General features: G+C 44.8%; 1 protein-coding gene across 1 annotated transcript; it reads left to right on the top strand.

The window, feature by feature from the left end:
- Positions 1 to 631: 631 nt before the first annotated feature.
- On the top strand, positions 632 to 2,779 carry faslg (Fas ligand (TNF superfamily, member 6)). Its single transcript, XM_062450713.1, has 4 exons — positions 632 to 912; positions 1,589 to 1,634; positions 1,946 to 2,008; positions 2,108 to 2,779. Exons 1-4 carry the CDS (start codon positions 640 to 642, stop codon positions 2,521 to 2,523), a joined length of 798 nt encoding a protein of 265 aa, XP_062306697.1. The 5' UTR covers positions 632 to 639; the 3' UTR covers positions 2,524 to 2,779.
- The last annotated feature ends 14,205 nt before the right edge of the window (positions 2,780 to 16,984 follow it).

The raw sequence follows: 16,984 nt of genomic DNA, 5'->3' as shown, positions 1-16,984 counted from the left end.
TGCATCTATACTTGTTTTAATTGTTGTGCATATGTATGAGCTATATGTATGTTGGTATGTATGTATGTTTTGTACGTTCCCCTTATGTAATATGTGGTAGTCAGTATGTCTGTATGTATTTATGTTTGTGTGTACCCCTCTTGTAATATGTTATGTGTACTTTTCTATCTGGACCTTGAGTCTGCAAAATAAAGTGATATATAAATATAAAAAGCTTTGGTGTCATAAAATCCAACAAGTTGGGGGGTTTTCATTAATAATCTTGAGTGTGAAACAGTGTAACAGTGTGTTGATCCTTTTGAGTTCAAATCAAATGTATTTGTACAGCCCTTTTTATAAGCAATGTCACATAGGGCTTCACCCAAACCCATAGAACTGCCCTAAATCCAACCTAAACCCTCAAGGAAGTTGTCCTCTTTAACCCGGCTTGAAGCGTGCATGGGTCATCCATGACATTGAAGGAAACCTACAGCCCAAGTGAGGTGAGGTACTGAGGTACATCAGAGAGAGAGAGAGAGAAAGGAGTGGCGTTCAAGTTTGTGTGGGGGTGGAACCTTGAACTTCAAGCCAGAGGTGCTCAAATACAACCACCTTTCCTGTCTGCAGAGAACACACTCCTCTGTCTCACACACACACGCCATGTCCTGCAGCATGACCACTCCATACCCCCAGGTGTTCATGGTGGACAACAACAGAGATCCTCCCTCCTCGGTCCATCCTCCAGACCTGGTCCCCTGTTGGATGTTCCCCCCGGCCCAGGAGAGGGTGAGGAGACGGAGGGAGAAGGGCTGGCCCTGCCAGGGGGGCCTGCTGCTGGCTGTGCTGTTTGTCCTGCTGCTGGTGTTTGCAGCTCTGGGACTGGGGGCCTTGCAGATCCACAGGCTGCAGATGGAACTTGCTACGGTGCAACAGGTGAGTGGACGGCGAGGGGAGAGGATCAGAGGGTGTGTGTGTGTGGTGGGGGGTTGAAATTGATTAGAGAACATATAATGTGTTGGAAAGTTGAAGAATATAATGGGGTGGAAGGAAGGGTGAGATTTGCAAGGATGAGTGAGTAAAAAAGTATTGAGTTGAGAGTTAATTGAATACTCAGGAGAATAGCCATAGAAACCTATTTATTGCTCTCGCTGTCGTAAAAAGCTTCTGATTATATAAGTTTTTGTTACCCCGTTTTTCAATTTGCTGCTGTGTAAACTTGCAGTGTGATTTCTCAGTGTGATATTACAATCCTGGAAAGGGAGTGGGCAGTGTGAGGTTGGCGGTAGTAGAAGGTAGATGGAAATTATGTAAAAGAAACGACCATACATTTTCACAGGGGGTTTGAAACCCATCTGCATTTGAGCTGTGACATTTAAACACTGCTGAACTGCAACATCCAAGTTGTGGTCACCAGTCTGGCCTGACAGGATATGCTTGATTCACTGTCACCAAGCAGATTCAGAAAAAAACTTCTCAGCTCTACATTTCTGCTCATCACCATCTACCACAAAATATCTCAACTCTGGTGTGAGAAAGGCGATCACAGATCAGAAAAGGAAATGGTTTGTTATCCTGCACAGCACTGAAATATGTATTTCTCCTTAAACAGGAAATATCTACACAAAATGGGGGGCCTGTGCTACAGAAGCAAGTTGGTGAGTCTCCCCCCCCCCCTCTCTCTCTGTCTCTCTCTCTCTCTCTCTCTCTCTCCCTGCCTCTCTCTCCCCCTGCCTCTCTCTCTCCTCTCTCTCTCCTTCTCCCCTTGCCTCCCTCTCTCTCTCCTTCTCCCCCTGCCTCCCTCTCTCTCTCTCTCCTGCCTCTCTCCCCCTGCTTCCCTCCCTCTCTCTCTCTTTGGATTCTGCTTAATAGGCTACTGTTCAGCATCTCCCTCTGCCCAATAATCTCATAAAGGGGAATAAGAAAACAGGGGTGTCCTGCAGCTAATTTAGCTGTGTCATGATTCCAGGTCTCCAGGAAGCAGAACGAGCTAGAGAAGAGACTGATGAAAGACCTGCAGCCCATGTCATTGGTAAGCTCCAATCTTAATTTCCTCCTCTCCTCTCCTCCCCTCCCCCCTCCCCTCCTCTCCTCTCTAACGCCATCCTCTGCTCCCCCCTATTCTCCGCAGCAGGGTCTAAGCAAGATGGATCACAGAAGACTCTGCGCTGGGAGCCCCAGGCGGGTCGGGCTTTCACCATGGGAGGAGTGGTGTATCGAGCAGGGGAACTGCAGGTGAACCACACCGGACTGTACCAAGTCTACTCACGGGTGGAGTACTTCATCAAGGACTGCTCTCCCACGGATTGGGTGGTCCACACTGTTCTCCTGAAGAGGCCAGGGCACTCCAAAGACCTGGTTCTGATGCAGGCCCACAGGGCGGGATACTGTCGCTCCAGCAGAGACCGGCAGCTGTGGTCGTCCGGTAGTCACCTGGGCTCGGTTCATCAGCTCCAGAGGGACGACAGGATCTACGTGAACGTGTCCAGACCGGACATGATCAGTCATAACCACAACGGCAACTTCTTCGGGCTTTACAAAATCTAAAAGGGGCCCCTTAAAAAGCACAAGCTTTTATTTATTTGTGAAAGAGGCTGGGCTGTGTGCTGACATGCATGGGACGTCCAGAAACACTAAGTCAGAAGGCAGTAGAACTAACAGGCAGCATGGGTATTTATTCTGATAAGGGAGTGTGGGGGTGCCCAGTACATGGGCTGAATGTACTTTTCATGGATAACTGTTACTTCAGATTCATGTTTGTCATGATGTATTGGCTGATAAAGGAATGTGATAAACGTGCAGATGTGTGGTTGTAATAAAATATTCTCTTGGATTGGATGGGGTAGGGTATTGTTTCGTTGGCATCCACTTTTGCAAGAACACTGAACAGTTGGAAACTCTGTATTAGTCAGCAGCACGATGTGGTAAGCACACCAAAAACTGTGATTGAAAAATCAACATAATTATTGGATTCAGAATCAGAATCAGAATGGGATTTATTCGCCATGAAAGTTTGCACAGACAAGGAATTTGCTTTGGCAGGAAGGTGCATACAATAAACATATAGGGACCTAAAATTTAAATATGTGGACTATCTATACTAAGGGTACATAAACTTAGTATAGATAGTCCACATATTTAAATTAAATGTCACAAGAAAGATTTATGCACAATTCCATTTGCAAGTGCAGATAAAACATATTGCTTCTGCATGCACACGCACACACACACAAGCACACACACACAAGCACACACACACACAGTCTCGCTCTTGGCATGTGGTGGGCACAGATGAGGGGGCTGCAGCCTTTGAGCACTTCCTGCAGGCCTCAGATGAGGCACAGTGTGTTCCATAGAAGCTGATTATACTTCCTGTGTGAATGTCTCGTGGGTCGCTGTTTAAGAGGGGGGAGGGAGGGGAGGGAGGGGAGATAGAGGTGAGCCTCAGGCTTACACACCAGAAATGCAGAAAGGTTTCGTTATATTTTGCTGTCAGAACCCCTCGGGGCCCCAACATGCCCAAGTAGTGCCATACTGTTCAATACATGTTCGAGTCCTAACCTTAATCCTAACATTGGCAAGCCATGAGAACAGCAGCCCCGGGTCACAACTGTCATAACGTCACCGATTTCGGTACAGCACCGGCAAGCATGTCACACATTAATCAATTAAGAAGGGGAAAGGGTCGGTTACCGTCGAGGGAACCTAACCTCTTGAGAGGATGGTATTACTGAGTCCACAATGTTTGGACAAGAAAACTTCTGCATCGTGCGAGCAATGTGTTCTTTGAAATCCAGGTTGTCGACAAGGATGTCGTCTCAGGTTCTTAGCAAGCGAGAAGCTGCCCGCGGGCGCCCTCTTTCTCACACTTTGTGAACTGCATGACTGTCATTTCATTTCCCTCAGTCCTAACTCATTTATAGCCTGGTCCTAACCAGACTCTCGCACATTTCATTTGTACAGCGAGTCTGGGCTCGCTCCATTGACAAGCGTTAACTTCCTTGAAGGCGGGTACTCTGTTGAAGTTTAAAACTATTGGATCACCCAGAGCCACTCTGGATCTGCCATAACCAATCGCTAGTGTTCGCCTTAGCCAACTCCTTCATGACTAACGGAGCTAGCTGGAAAATCAAACTAACCCTCTGGGGATCAAAGATTGTTCATGCTCCGGATTTAACTTCTGGATATTTGACTGCGTTGCCAAAACGGACCGAATGGCTTCGCTCGTATCTTTCTCCGCTGCCATTATGGAACTACAACATAAACTAGCGCACAACATCATCGTCATTGTTCTCAGCCACTCCCTCTGTTCGCTGATTGGACAGGTAGAAAATTAACCAGAGACATCTGACTTACATGAAATTGTGTTGGTCATTACGTACTATTTGAGCCAGCCCTTGCGGAACTATCTACGGTACATGTGCATAATGACGTTGTGTTGGTACATTTAGCCTACAGGTTGACCGGTCATTCTGCACAACACTATAACATATAGGCTAGGCTAGGGCTACAAAACAGTGGCAGCGGCGGCCGGAATAAAATCATTTGGCACGGTGGCCGAAAAGTTTTTAAATAACATAGCCTACCTTTGATTATCTAAACTTATCTAAACTTCTTAAATCGGGAAATCCATCTTTGGACCAGGACACCCTCTCCGCACACTGAGTCCGAAATTCATGTCCGAAATGTTTGCACGTAAAAAAATGATACAACCTCACGTTATGTCAATCGCGTTTACACACTGCCTCCGAAACTTTCGTCCGTCCAAAAAAAGTTTGGATCGGGTTAGATTTTTTTTTTTTTGCGTTTTTCGCATCCATAGCCAGAATTTTGAGGCTAACTAAAATTTCGCACTCAGTGTGCAAGGGCCTTAAAGCTTTTCCTTGTTGGTTGATCCTGTCATCCACGGGTTCCTTCCTATAGGCGACATAGGCAGCCGCATAGTGCAGCATGAAGAGGGGGGTGGCAATTTCCCAAGTGTATCCATTATTTAACCCTCCCGCACTACGAGTAGGGGGCACCCACCACGCCAAGTCTTGTGGTTGGGGGGCGGTGCCCCGATTTGCGCTCCGGGGGGGGGGGGGGGAGAGGGTCGTGATAAATCTTGCCTAGGATGCCAAATGTGCTAGGACCGGCACTGACAGGTACCGCATATAATTGCTGGAGTTGACATGACTCTCAAAAGCTTTGGTTTTCTGCACAAAATTAAGTTCTGGTGTAGGTCTTCCTTTGCCGATTAACTCTAACTTCTCATTAAAAGTTAACCTTGAAAACGGCGTATATAACAAATGTGAAACAATGTCCTCCTCACTAGCGGGAACGTTACTCGCGGCTTCCATTGTGAAGTGAACGAACAAGCTAACGCTACGTTACCTAGTTTATTAGCTTGTGATCGCGTTCCCCACAGCGGGCGGAACTTGTCATAAAGTTAGCGATAACAAAGCCCACCCATTTAGAAGGAAGATATGATTGGTCAATTTTACTGTCAATGGAAATTAGTCTTACATTGAATAAATATTAATCGTCCCTCTGTAAATTCATAGCTGGACCACCAATCACAGAGCTGCATAGCATTTTCCTCCCAACAACGGAGGCAGCAAAATTCTGATAGAGCAACATAAGGGGATTTTTTCATTTAACTCTTCACATTCCTACACAAACTGAATAGGCAGGATTGAAGGGTTTATTTCAGAAACATTGTCTTTAGATTGTCAAATTATGAATTGATAAAATACAATTAGAACAGATTACTTTTAAAATATATATTTTTAGAATATATTAAGGGCCAAGACAGTTCCCCCCTGATGAGCACCAAAACCTCCAGGACAACGTCTCCACGTCTGTCTTGACAGAGGTGGGGAGTATCCACTAGAGGGCAGTCACATCCATGCTGTTGGGATCACAAACACCGCATGCCTGAAGCATGGTGGATGCTGGCTATGACTAGGATCTGTCCTGTCAGCATGGCAGAGGGAACTCTCGAGACAAGCGCAGCCATAGAGCGCAGCTGTTTGGGCAAGTGTTCGGAAAAAGAGGGTCGGATGTCCCACCACGCACTTTTAGAAAAACGCCCCCCCCCCCCCCCACACACACACACACACACACACACACTCACGCACGCACATACTCGTTATTAAGACGCATCCTCAGTTATAAATAAAAATGTTTAAAGCGGTCCCACCCACGTATGGAAAACAATCCGTGCCCCTCGCGCAGTAATCAGAGTAGCAGAACTAAGGCCGAATCCCAATACTCTGTCTCACCCCTACCCTTGCTAATGGAGTTAAGTTAAAACTGTAGACATGCATGAAGTCGATTCAAGGCTAATCAGAGAAATGCGGGACTGTTGTGCAAATCAGCAATGTAACGTTAGCGTAGCAAACTAGCGATTTTTAAAAACGTTTCAATTAAGAACATGGTTGCAAATGCACATGTACAGGACTGTGTAGGGCACAAAACAATTGACTGTCATAATTTTTTTATCAATTATTTAAGGCGAAAATATTAGTCATAGCCCTACCCCTCGATCAAAAAGAGTATTGGGACACCACTGGTTATTCACAGGTCTGTGGAAACGATACTGTCGTGAAAGGGAATGCTACACAGCGCAATAGGTGTGAATGTGTCAGGCATGTTTTGCATTTGTTAGTGTGTTTGCTGAAAACACTATTGGCATCCTGCATACTCCATACTCCTGCATACTTGTGTGAAAATGTACGTTTTCTCGTTTTTTAGTTTGTGTTTTTACATAGAGGAACGTATTTGAAGACAGTCAGTGATAGGGATCCAGACTGGAGACTAAGGGTGTGACGGTTGAGTCATAAGGCCCGTTCATGCCAAGGATCTATAGATCTACCAGAACTATAACTAGGCTATCAAGATACAGTTTTTAGAATCGTTTTATATTTAAAAGAATAGCAGTCCACACCACAACTATAACGACAACGATATTGTTGTGATCACTTTCAAAATCTATATTTTCCCCACCCGATGAACTATTAAACATTGACAACCAATTCAAAAGGCAGGCGACATTGCGGAAAAGCAAATCGCTGAGGTTGTTGTGGACGCAAATTATCGTTATAGTTCTCGTTCTCGTCCTTGGTGTGAATGGGGTTTTAGGGTCTCGACCAAGCTTCTCTGAGCTCAAACAAACCCCCTCGAGATGCTTGAAAAGCAGCTGGAGAGGAGAGGAGGGAGGCCCAAGGAGACACATGCAAACGAGCTGGTAAAGAGACGCTGCAATGAGAATCGGCTGTGCAGAGTCAAGACACCTGTAGCCAGCTTAGTGCGTGTGTATCGGGCAAATCGTCCCGCATTGGGTTCGAACTTACCACCTCTGGCTTCCCAAGCGCCACCACTACCAACTACGCCAACGAAAAGCTAGCGATTCATTGACGCGGGTGGTCTGTTACATACTTGAGGAGTGAGTTTCACCACACACCGGCTACACGTGTGTGTTTTCAAGTTCAAATCTCTGTTAGAACATCAATACCACAAACATGTTGGTTTCTTTAACACTGTTTGGGAGTGGCGTGGTGAAGGGCCAGTTCCACTACGCCACTCCAAAACAGTGTTAAACAAACAGGGGCGGTTTTAGGAACGGGCGCCATGAAGAGAGGAGCGGCATTGGGTTGGCGCATTCGAAGTTAAGACTAGGTTTAGCGTCTGTTCTTTCTGTTACGTCTGGGTTTCACAAGAGACGGTCACTATTGTTTTGTGGGCTACCTTTATTTTGTTTGGCCCTAGCCCACGCTAAATAAAAGAAAGGTAGCATACAAAACAATAGTGACCGTCTCTTAACTTCGAATGCTCCATCCATGTTATCTGTGTAGACAAGGCATCATGTATGTCTGAGTTTCAATAGCTTGGACCTGAAATTGAATACTGTTTCTAAGATTGAATTGCTTCATTTAATTGAATCTGTCATTGCTGCTAATGTGCTATTCTATATGTTTCGTTTTTTCTCCTGTAATCATGCACCTGGTACCTGAACGCTTGAGATTTCTTCGAGATCAAATGAAGTGAATCAAAATCATTTGAACCAAGTCTTTCACGTCTGGAATTGAATCTTTCAGTCATGAAAACTTTTACATTACATTAGGTCATTTAGCAGACGCTCTTATCCAGAGCGACTTACAGTAAGTACAGGGACATTCCCCCCCGAGGCAAGAAGGGTGAAGTGGCCAACGACACAACGTAATTTGCACGGCCAGGAATCGAACCGGCAACCTTCTGATTACTAGCCCGACTCCCTAACCACTCAGCCATCTGACCCTTTTAGTTGACTCCAATATTTCATAAATGATGGGATAAGTGTTTTTTGTGTGTGTGCATGAGGAAAACCACCCCATCCATGATCCGAGCCAGCGAGGGTGGGGGGCCACACACCGACACGATCCTGTTCTTAGTCGACACGCGAAGAGTGAACGCATAAGAAGCTCATACGAAATCAAGACTTTGAATCGCAACTGATAAGCCTGAACTGGGGGTCTACCAGTCATTTGTTTTGATACAAACACAGAGAGTTCAGAGAAACAGACAGGGACACCAGTGAGCCAGGGAAAGTCCCTGATGTTTGTTACAGATGGGAGCCCTTTCTTGACTATTTCTTCCCCCCCCCCCCCCGTCTGTCTATCTCTCTCTCTCTCCCACTCTCTTCCACTTTTTCATTTTCTATCTTTCTCCCTCTGTCATTTTCTCTCTTTGTATCTCACTCTCTCCTCGCAGGGCACTGAGTGAGATGAGGTCAGAGTGATAACTGAGGTAACAGTCATACAGTCATTATCAGAATGACAGGACAGACTAGCTCCCATTGTGGGTTTGAGCATGGTCTAAGGGGGGCCCCCTCACATTGGCAACTGTGTGTGTGTGTGCGTGCGTGTGTGTGTGTGCACAACCTCAATTGACTTAGCAGCACTGATCTGAACTTGTTGCATCCCACCTGTCGTTTCCCAGAAACACAAACCAGTCTGCCTGATTTTCCAACATACAGCTTTCAGACGTTATTTCTTTCCACAAACTTGTGTTTACGAAGATTACATTTTCCTGTCCCTTTCTCGCTCCCTCTCTTGTTCTCTTTGATGCACTCTGACAGCTTCAGTATGACTCAGACGCCGCTTTTCCTGAACAAGCCCGCCAACCAGAACACAGAAAGTGTTCCGCTACTGCGCCCGCACTACAGGGACACGTTCCCCCGAACACACCTTAGTGGTCAATAAATCGAAATAATAAAACACATTTATATTTGACTTTTCTCCCCTCCCCTCCCCTCCCCTCCCCTCCCCTTCCCATCTCCTCCCCTCCCCTCCCCTCTCCTCTCCTCTCCTCTCCTCTCCTCTCCTCTTCTCCCCTCCCTTCTCCCATCCCCTCCCCTCCCTTCTCCTCTCCCCTTCCCTCCCCTCCCTTCTCCTCTCCTCTCCTCTCCTCTCCTCTCCCCTCCCCTCCCCTCCCCTCCCCTCCCCTCCCCTCCCCTCCCCTCCCCTCCCCTCCCCTCCCCGCCTATCTGTGCACCACTCAGCATTTTCTTCACCTCCATGTCTATATCTCTACCAGCATAGGCATCAGAAGGACTTGATGAAACAGGCCCACATATTCTATCATGTGTCTATGACCCATATTGACTAACTGGAATTCAGCTGTTTGATGTTGAAGGCACTGACATAACAACACTTTTCTTGACTGAAATAATGTGGGGAAAGATTTTCTGTTAATTAAATCCAGGAACAGTCTTGTGCAATTTGTGTTTCATGTAACGACACCTCGAATGGTTCACCAACTGACATATGTTTGCTCCTTGAATTCCGGTCACTTTGGAAACTATGATACCATATTTATCTATTCATATACATATACAGTGAGTATAAACAGTCTGTACTATATTAAACTCTGAATTGTCGAATCACCTGCACTGACACTACCTCTCTGACAGGAAGTCAGCTGACCTATGTGGCTGTGATTGAGGTGGAAATGTTTATCGCAACGGAAAGAGAGACCAGAAGACAGACAACCCAATGCTGGTGGGAACACACACACACACTCTAACATACAAAACACCGACCCTGAGCTCCTGTGCACAGCACAGGTCCCACCAGTCAGTGGAGAGTAGGGAAAGAAGAGGATGGTTCAAAACGGTCGGTTATCCCCTCAGACACACACACGCACACGGGGTGGACTGGTCTGAATGGAAATGCGGCTGCGACGTGACGCACTGTGCACCACAGTTTCACGGTTCACTGGAAGGGAAAGATGGGTAGCCTACTCCTACCTGCTGCAAGACGATCACCCTGTTATCTTTTCTGCTAGATTAAAACTCCTTTTATGTCTGTCTGTCTGTTTCCCCGCTCGTCAGGAGTGGGAAACCTTTATGCACTCATGTCCGCCGTCAGGAAACTATCTCTGTTCATTTTATTTTGTCATAGTTTGTCAACATCAGATTGTAAATGTTTATGGTTCTACACCGAGAAATGATTGCCGTTGTTTCTTAGATTCTTCTAAAGACCAGGTGGCAAAAGCACAGAAATGATAATGTGCTCTAAGCCATGCATAGGAAATTGTTACGCAAGTCAAAACAAACCAGGTTGTGTGCATTTACTGTTATATCACGGCTTTCTGTTCCTCAAACCGAAAGACAGACACAGATAAACGTACAGACAGACACCCAGTAGCTGAGCGGTTAGGGAATCGGGCTAGTAATCTGAAGGTTGCTAGTTCGGTTCCCGGCCATGCCAAATGATGTTTTGTCCTTGGGCAAGGCACTTCACCCTGCTTGCCTCGGGGGAATGTGAATGTGAATCTGAGTACGGGGGAACATACTGCAGGCTGGTGGGGCATTTCCCGCTCCAGGGCATTTCACAGTGTACTGCTGGCTGGCACGCGGATGTTATGTGCTTCTCATCCACAACAGCCCTGGGAAGTCCTTCCTTCAACCCTCCCCCCCCCCCCCCCCCCCCTGTGGACGTCAGTTTGTTTCTATAATGACGGGTACTCATTCAAATTGTTTATGTTGTCATTGTCCAGACAGTCGTTTAACCTAAGGCTTCTGGTACTATGCAGGAAGAACTATGCAGGAAGAACTCAGTAGTCAGTTGGTTGAGCGGTGAGGGAATCGGGCTAGTAATCCGAAGGTTGCCAGTTCGATTGCCGGTCATGCCAACTGACATTGTGTCCTTGGGCAAGGCACTTCACCCTACTTGCCTCGGGGGAATGTCCCTGTACTTACTGTAAGTCGCTCTGGATAAGAGCGTCTGCTAAATGACTAAATGTAAATGTAAACACACATGTAGAGCACCTCACCTATCCCTGAACACACAAGAACAGCGCAAACCAAAATAAATACAAACTCCTTGAATATCATATCTTGCCTGTCTTTACTCTATTTCTGCATGGCTTGTCTTTCGGTCTAAAGATGGCCGCCTGTTTTATGTCCTTTTATGGTCTTTTATTGGGCTGTTAACTGGGAATTCCTGGATCGTTGAGGACTGAAACTACATGGCACACATCCAGGCTTGCCCTGACCAGCATGATTCAGCATCAAAGTGGAAACCTCGCTGAAATAGATACAGGCCGAAATCTTCCTACCAGCTTCCGTGAGTGGAGGTTTCTGTTTCTGGAGCGTTTCTGATCACAGATATATTTACATTTACATTACATTTATTCATTTAGCAGACGCTTTTATCCAAAGCGACTTCCAAGAGAGAGCTTTACAAAGTGCATAGGTCACTGATCATAACAACGAGATAGCCACAAAACATTGCGAGTAGCCAAAACATGAAGCACACATTGTGAACAACCAAAATAAGTGCCAAAGGGAAGAACCATAAGAGCATGTAGTTAAACAAGTTACAATTAAACAACATGAACTGCTATAAGTGCAAGTGTACCTGTGGAAAAAAAAAAAGCAAGCAACAATAATAAAACAATATATCACAGCCAAAATTTTTTTTTTAAGTCAGTTACCACTAACCACAAGAGCAACAAGTCTCTAAGCATGAGTCATTGTGATCCTTGAGGATATTTAGTTTGTAAGATTCAAGCTGTTGAGTTCAAGCAAAAACACTGCGACACTGTGCTGTTTGAATGTACAAGTCTAAACTTGTGTTTAAGTGACAAGATTTTGCACACTGAGACTCCACTAATTTAACCCACTCTTAAATCAGAGTATACAGTATTTGCAACCTAATACTGAAACTTCTCCACATCAACCCAGACACTTGTTGCTCCGAAATCATATTGTACATAAAATGTGGGTGTTCGGTTTGCCTTTATGAGGCATACAGTACAATGCGCGTCTATAATAATGGCTTTTAGCATGACCTATTATGAAACCCAACATTCACAAAGTAAGGGAAAGGCCACAGTAATGTTGGCACCGTTTTTCTCTGTATTTGAATGTTCACTGGGGACTCTGTCCTCAGTAAACTAACCTAAACTAAGGTTAGTAAACTAACCTTTAGTAAACTAACTAAAGTAAACCTTAGTTAGTTTACTGAGGTAAACTAACTAAACTAATTACTAAAATGAATAATGCAGGGCTCTCAAGTCTCATGCATTCGCCGTGAGACTCCATTTCAACCGTTTATCACACTGAGAAATAAGGGATAACTTGTCCCGTTATATACAATTACTGGACGAAGCGCAGGCATACTGAGATGATAGTTGTCTCGAGTTATAACATCAACCTGATGTTTACATTTACATTACATTTATTCATTTAGCAGACGCTTTTATCCAAAGCGACTTCCAAGAGAGAGCTTTACAAAGTGCATAGGTCACTGATCATAACAACGAGATAGCCACAAAACATTGCGAGTAGCCAAAACATGAAGCACACATTGTGAACAACCAAAATAAGTGCCAAAGGGAAGAACCATAAGAGCATGTAGTTAAACAAGTTACAATTAAACAACATGAACTGCTATAAGTGCAAGTGTACCTGTGGAAAAAAAAAAAGCAAGCAACAATAATAAAACAATATATCACAGCCAAAATTTTTTTTTTAAGTCAGTTACCACTAACCACAAGAGCAACAAGTCTCTAAGCATGAGTCATTGTGATCCTTGAGGATATTTAGTTTGTAAGATTCAAGCTGTTGAGTTCAAGCAAAAACACTGCGACACTGTGCTGTTTGAATGTACAAGTCTAAACTTGTGTTTAAGTGACAAGATTTTGCACACTGAGACTCCACTAATTTAACCCACTCTTAAATCAGAGTATACAGTATTTGCAACCTAATACTGAAACTTCTCCACATCAACCCAGACACTTGTTGCTCCGAAATCATATTGTACATAAAATGTGGGTGTTCGGTTTGCCTTTATGAGGCATACAGTACAATGCGCGTCTATAATAATGGCTTTTAGCATGACCTATTATGAAACCCAACATTCACAAAGTAAGGGAAAGGCCACAGTAATGTTGGCACCGTTTTTCTCTGTATTTGAATGTTCACTGGGGACTCTGTCCTCAGTAAACTAACCTAAACTAAGGTTAGTAAACTAACCTTTAGTAAACTAACTAAAGTAAACCTTAGTTAGTTTACTGAGGTAAACTAACTAAACTAATTACTAAAATGAATAATGCAGGGCTCTCAAGTCTCATGCATTCGCCGTGAGACTCCATTTCAACCGTTTATCACACTGAGAAATAAGGGATAACTTGTCCCGTTATATACAATTACTGGACGAAGCGCAGGCATACTGAGATGATAGTTGTCTCGAGTTATAACATCAACCTGAATTAATGAGTGTCAAGCTACTGTCTGCATTCTGGAAGACTCAAAGTCATTCATTTCTCTCAATCAATCATCTCACTAAAGCTAGATTTTGCATCTCTCCAAAGTTATTTTTAGGATTTAGCAAAACATTTTATTCATTCCACATGGGGGCTTTTCCCTCACAAGTTGAACGTTGCTAGGGGACGTTGCTAGGGGAAGTTACTGGACAGAGGACTAGTTCACTCATGGTTGAGGTGTCAGTGGTTATCAAAAACCTAGTAGATGTAGAGCAATACTGATACTGACATGATAGCAACTTTCGATGCTCTCCTAATAACGGCTAGTCAGCATCTAGTCAGAACTTGTACTTTCCACTCTTGTACTACATGCAGTTTTGGTGCCCTAAAGGTATCTCTGACGTGTTATTTATAAACCATCCAATAACCACAACCCACACACTGGCAAGCTTAACTGGTTTCCATCAAGGAAATTTCACCTGTTTATTCTTGAGAACCTACTTCACCTGTCTTGACAGCTCACCTGTCTGGTTGGAATGTTACGTATACTGTAATGTTGCATCATGATTGAAACTGCCTTTCGTTTCCTGGTATGGTTCTGAAATGGAGTTAGGCCTGAAAGGGTTAACTAAAGTTCGGGAGGAAGGTGACACACCAAGACTCCTCCTTCTCCAATCAAACTAATACGCATCAGCCCAGTAAAGCACGGAAGAACGTGACCAAACTCCCCTTTGTCAATTAAGAGTTCTGTATAAAGTATCTTCCATTCCTCTGGTACCTGTGCTAGCATGTTGTTGTCACCCTCCCACCCTTCCCTTTCTTCTCTGCTTCTCCCTGTCATCTATCCATGCTTCCCAGGGGATCTGCTTGAGCTGCTGCTCGGCCGTGACCCATTAGGACTCTGCGCCACACCCCGAGTCCATGCCCTGACACCAGGCCCGGCTCTGCTCCCGGCCTCCACCAACCGCTCCAGGCCCGGCTCTGCTACCAGCCTCCTCCACCATCGGGCTTGGCTCTGCTACCAGCTCTGCTTCAATAAAAGCTATCTATTCAATCTATGGTGTGATTACTGAACTCGTGAAATGGGATGTGACCTCTGCTAGTGTGGAGAAGGGGGAGGGACGTGGTGACCAGGCTGCGATTAGAACGATGAGCAGCACATGCACAGATCAGTACCCCGAAGGACTGAAGCTTATGTGAGCATAGAGAACGATCAAAGCGGTTTATAGTGCAAGTGTAACTGGTGTGAATCGGTGCAACTCACTCCTCAGGTATCTAAGAGGCCACCCGCGTCAATTAAGAGCTAGCTTTTCTTTGGCGTAGTTGGTAGTAGTCGCGCTTGGCAGTCCAGAGGTGGCAGGTTCGACTCCCGATGGCAGCGAACGACGGCCCTGGCGGAGAAAGATTACGTCTCTGACACCCCCGTTACACACGCGTAGGTCCGGTTAATGAACGGATTGAAATTGGCACGGATCTTTTAAGATGGTGGTGTGGAAGAAATTGGGGGTCAAATGGCTGAGCGGTTAGGGAATTGGGCTATTAATCAGAAGGTTGCCAGTTCGATTCCCGGCTGTGCAATATTAAGTTGTGTCCTTGGGCAAGGCACTTCACCCTACTTGCCTTGGGGTGAATGTCCCTGTACTTACTGTAAGTCGCCCTGGATAAGAGCGTCTGCTAAATGTAATGTAATGTTAAAATTTTCATGACTGAAAGATTCTGCTAAATGTAAATGTACGCATCCCTAATGTCAGACAGGAGCGGCTCTTATAGGGTTGACTTAAGTTTGGTCTGTGTGAGCCGCAGTGCCGGTCCTTCCTACAGACGACAAAGGCTCTCTTCATCCCGCCTAGGGTGGCGGGGGCGGAGATAAGTCACTGGAAATGAGTCTCTTCAGGTTGGGATGTCTGAGTGCATTGTTCGGATCATGCTGCTGTTTAAACAGCACCTGTGCTCGTATCTCTGAGCACCGAGCACAGTCAGCATGACCTCACAGTCAGACACTATCCGACACATTTTTTACTTTTTCTTTCGCAGAACAGCCAACCAAACTCATGCCTACGCAATCGCCTCAGGACAGTTTCCGAGGTGTTGCAGAATACGTGGGGGGAAACTCAACGATCACTTGAGTGAAAGTTACCTTTAACCAAAGATATGACCAGGTATGCACTATAAACATTATTCCTATATACATTATGTATACATAATGTATATGTGTCTGTTGTGTATTTGAATGTAGTCAATTGCATGATTTATGGGAATGCAGTTTAAGAAAGATTTCTATAAATTTGCTTATCTCATAATCAATATTATGTTTTGCCGTTAAATTAGAATTCAAATACAAATATGGTTTAATTTCATCCCATTTAATAATAGATCATTTCAGTATAGAACATATTGCACCCAATAAATATATATATTTTGTGTAACATTACAAAACTTCATATACCACAACTGGTTGTATAGAAACATAGAAACGTCATTGTAATTTGGTTGTGTTACAAAAAATACAATTATCACAGTTTGATTTTAGAAACATGAAACTTGATCAATCAATTAAAAAAACGGCATCACGTTCTTTTCCCACAATGCACTGCGTGTCTGGTGTAATGAGAGGATCACATCCAAGCTCAGTCTATGATTCGTAAATGTGCTTCCTGTTGCGGTCGAGCAGTCATGCCAAAGGCGTTGGAGCGACACGCCTCCTTCTCAGGTTACCAGGGTTACATCTGTAATTCAGTGGAAGTATCTAAAGTACTAGGAGTGCATTTGGCATGCGTGGACAAAGACTGCATGTTCTCCCCAGCACCCTTAACCCTCGTGCTGCCTTCGGGTCACATGACCCAAAGGTTCATAACGAACCATCGTTGTGTTTACCCAATTTTACCCAATACAAAAACAAATTAAAATAATTTTCTTTTAACCTTTGCAATGTTGGGGGTCTGAGACAGCCCAACGGTTAAAAGAAAATGCTTCACTTTGTCTTTGTATGCGGTAAATCTGTCGCAATACGACGGTGGGTCACAATGACTGATGGGTCAGAATGACCCGAAGATAACACAAGGGTTAAATAAGATCAGGACTCTCAAATGGCTCGTTTACTTAGAGTAGCCACATACCTGACGTAGAGAGGAAACCCAACTCTGCCACAGTGGTGTGGCAAGTACCTTGTAGTCTGTAAGCACAAAGCCTCAGAACTGCAGGCTGTATTCATGTTTACAGTTGATTAGCCTGTCCGGTTCATAGCTCGTAAACGTGGAATGTGGTCGCGGTACGGTTG

This window comes from Osmerus eperlanus, chromosome 24 (assembly GCF_963692335.1).
Source record: "Osmerus eperlanus chromosome 24, fOsmEpe2.1, whole genome shotgun sequence".
Taxonomy (NCBI): Eukaryota; Metazoa; Chordata; class Actinopteri; order Osmeriformes; family Osmeridae; genus Osmerus; species Osmerus eperlanus.
Note: the sequence above shows the minus strand (reverse complement) of the source record. Positions and strands in the feature narration are given on the sequence as shown.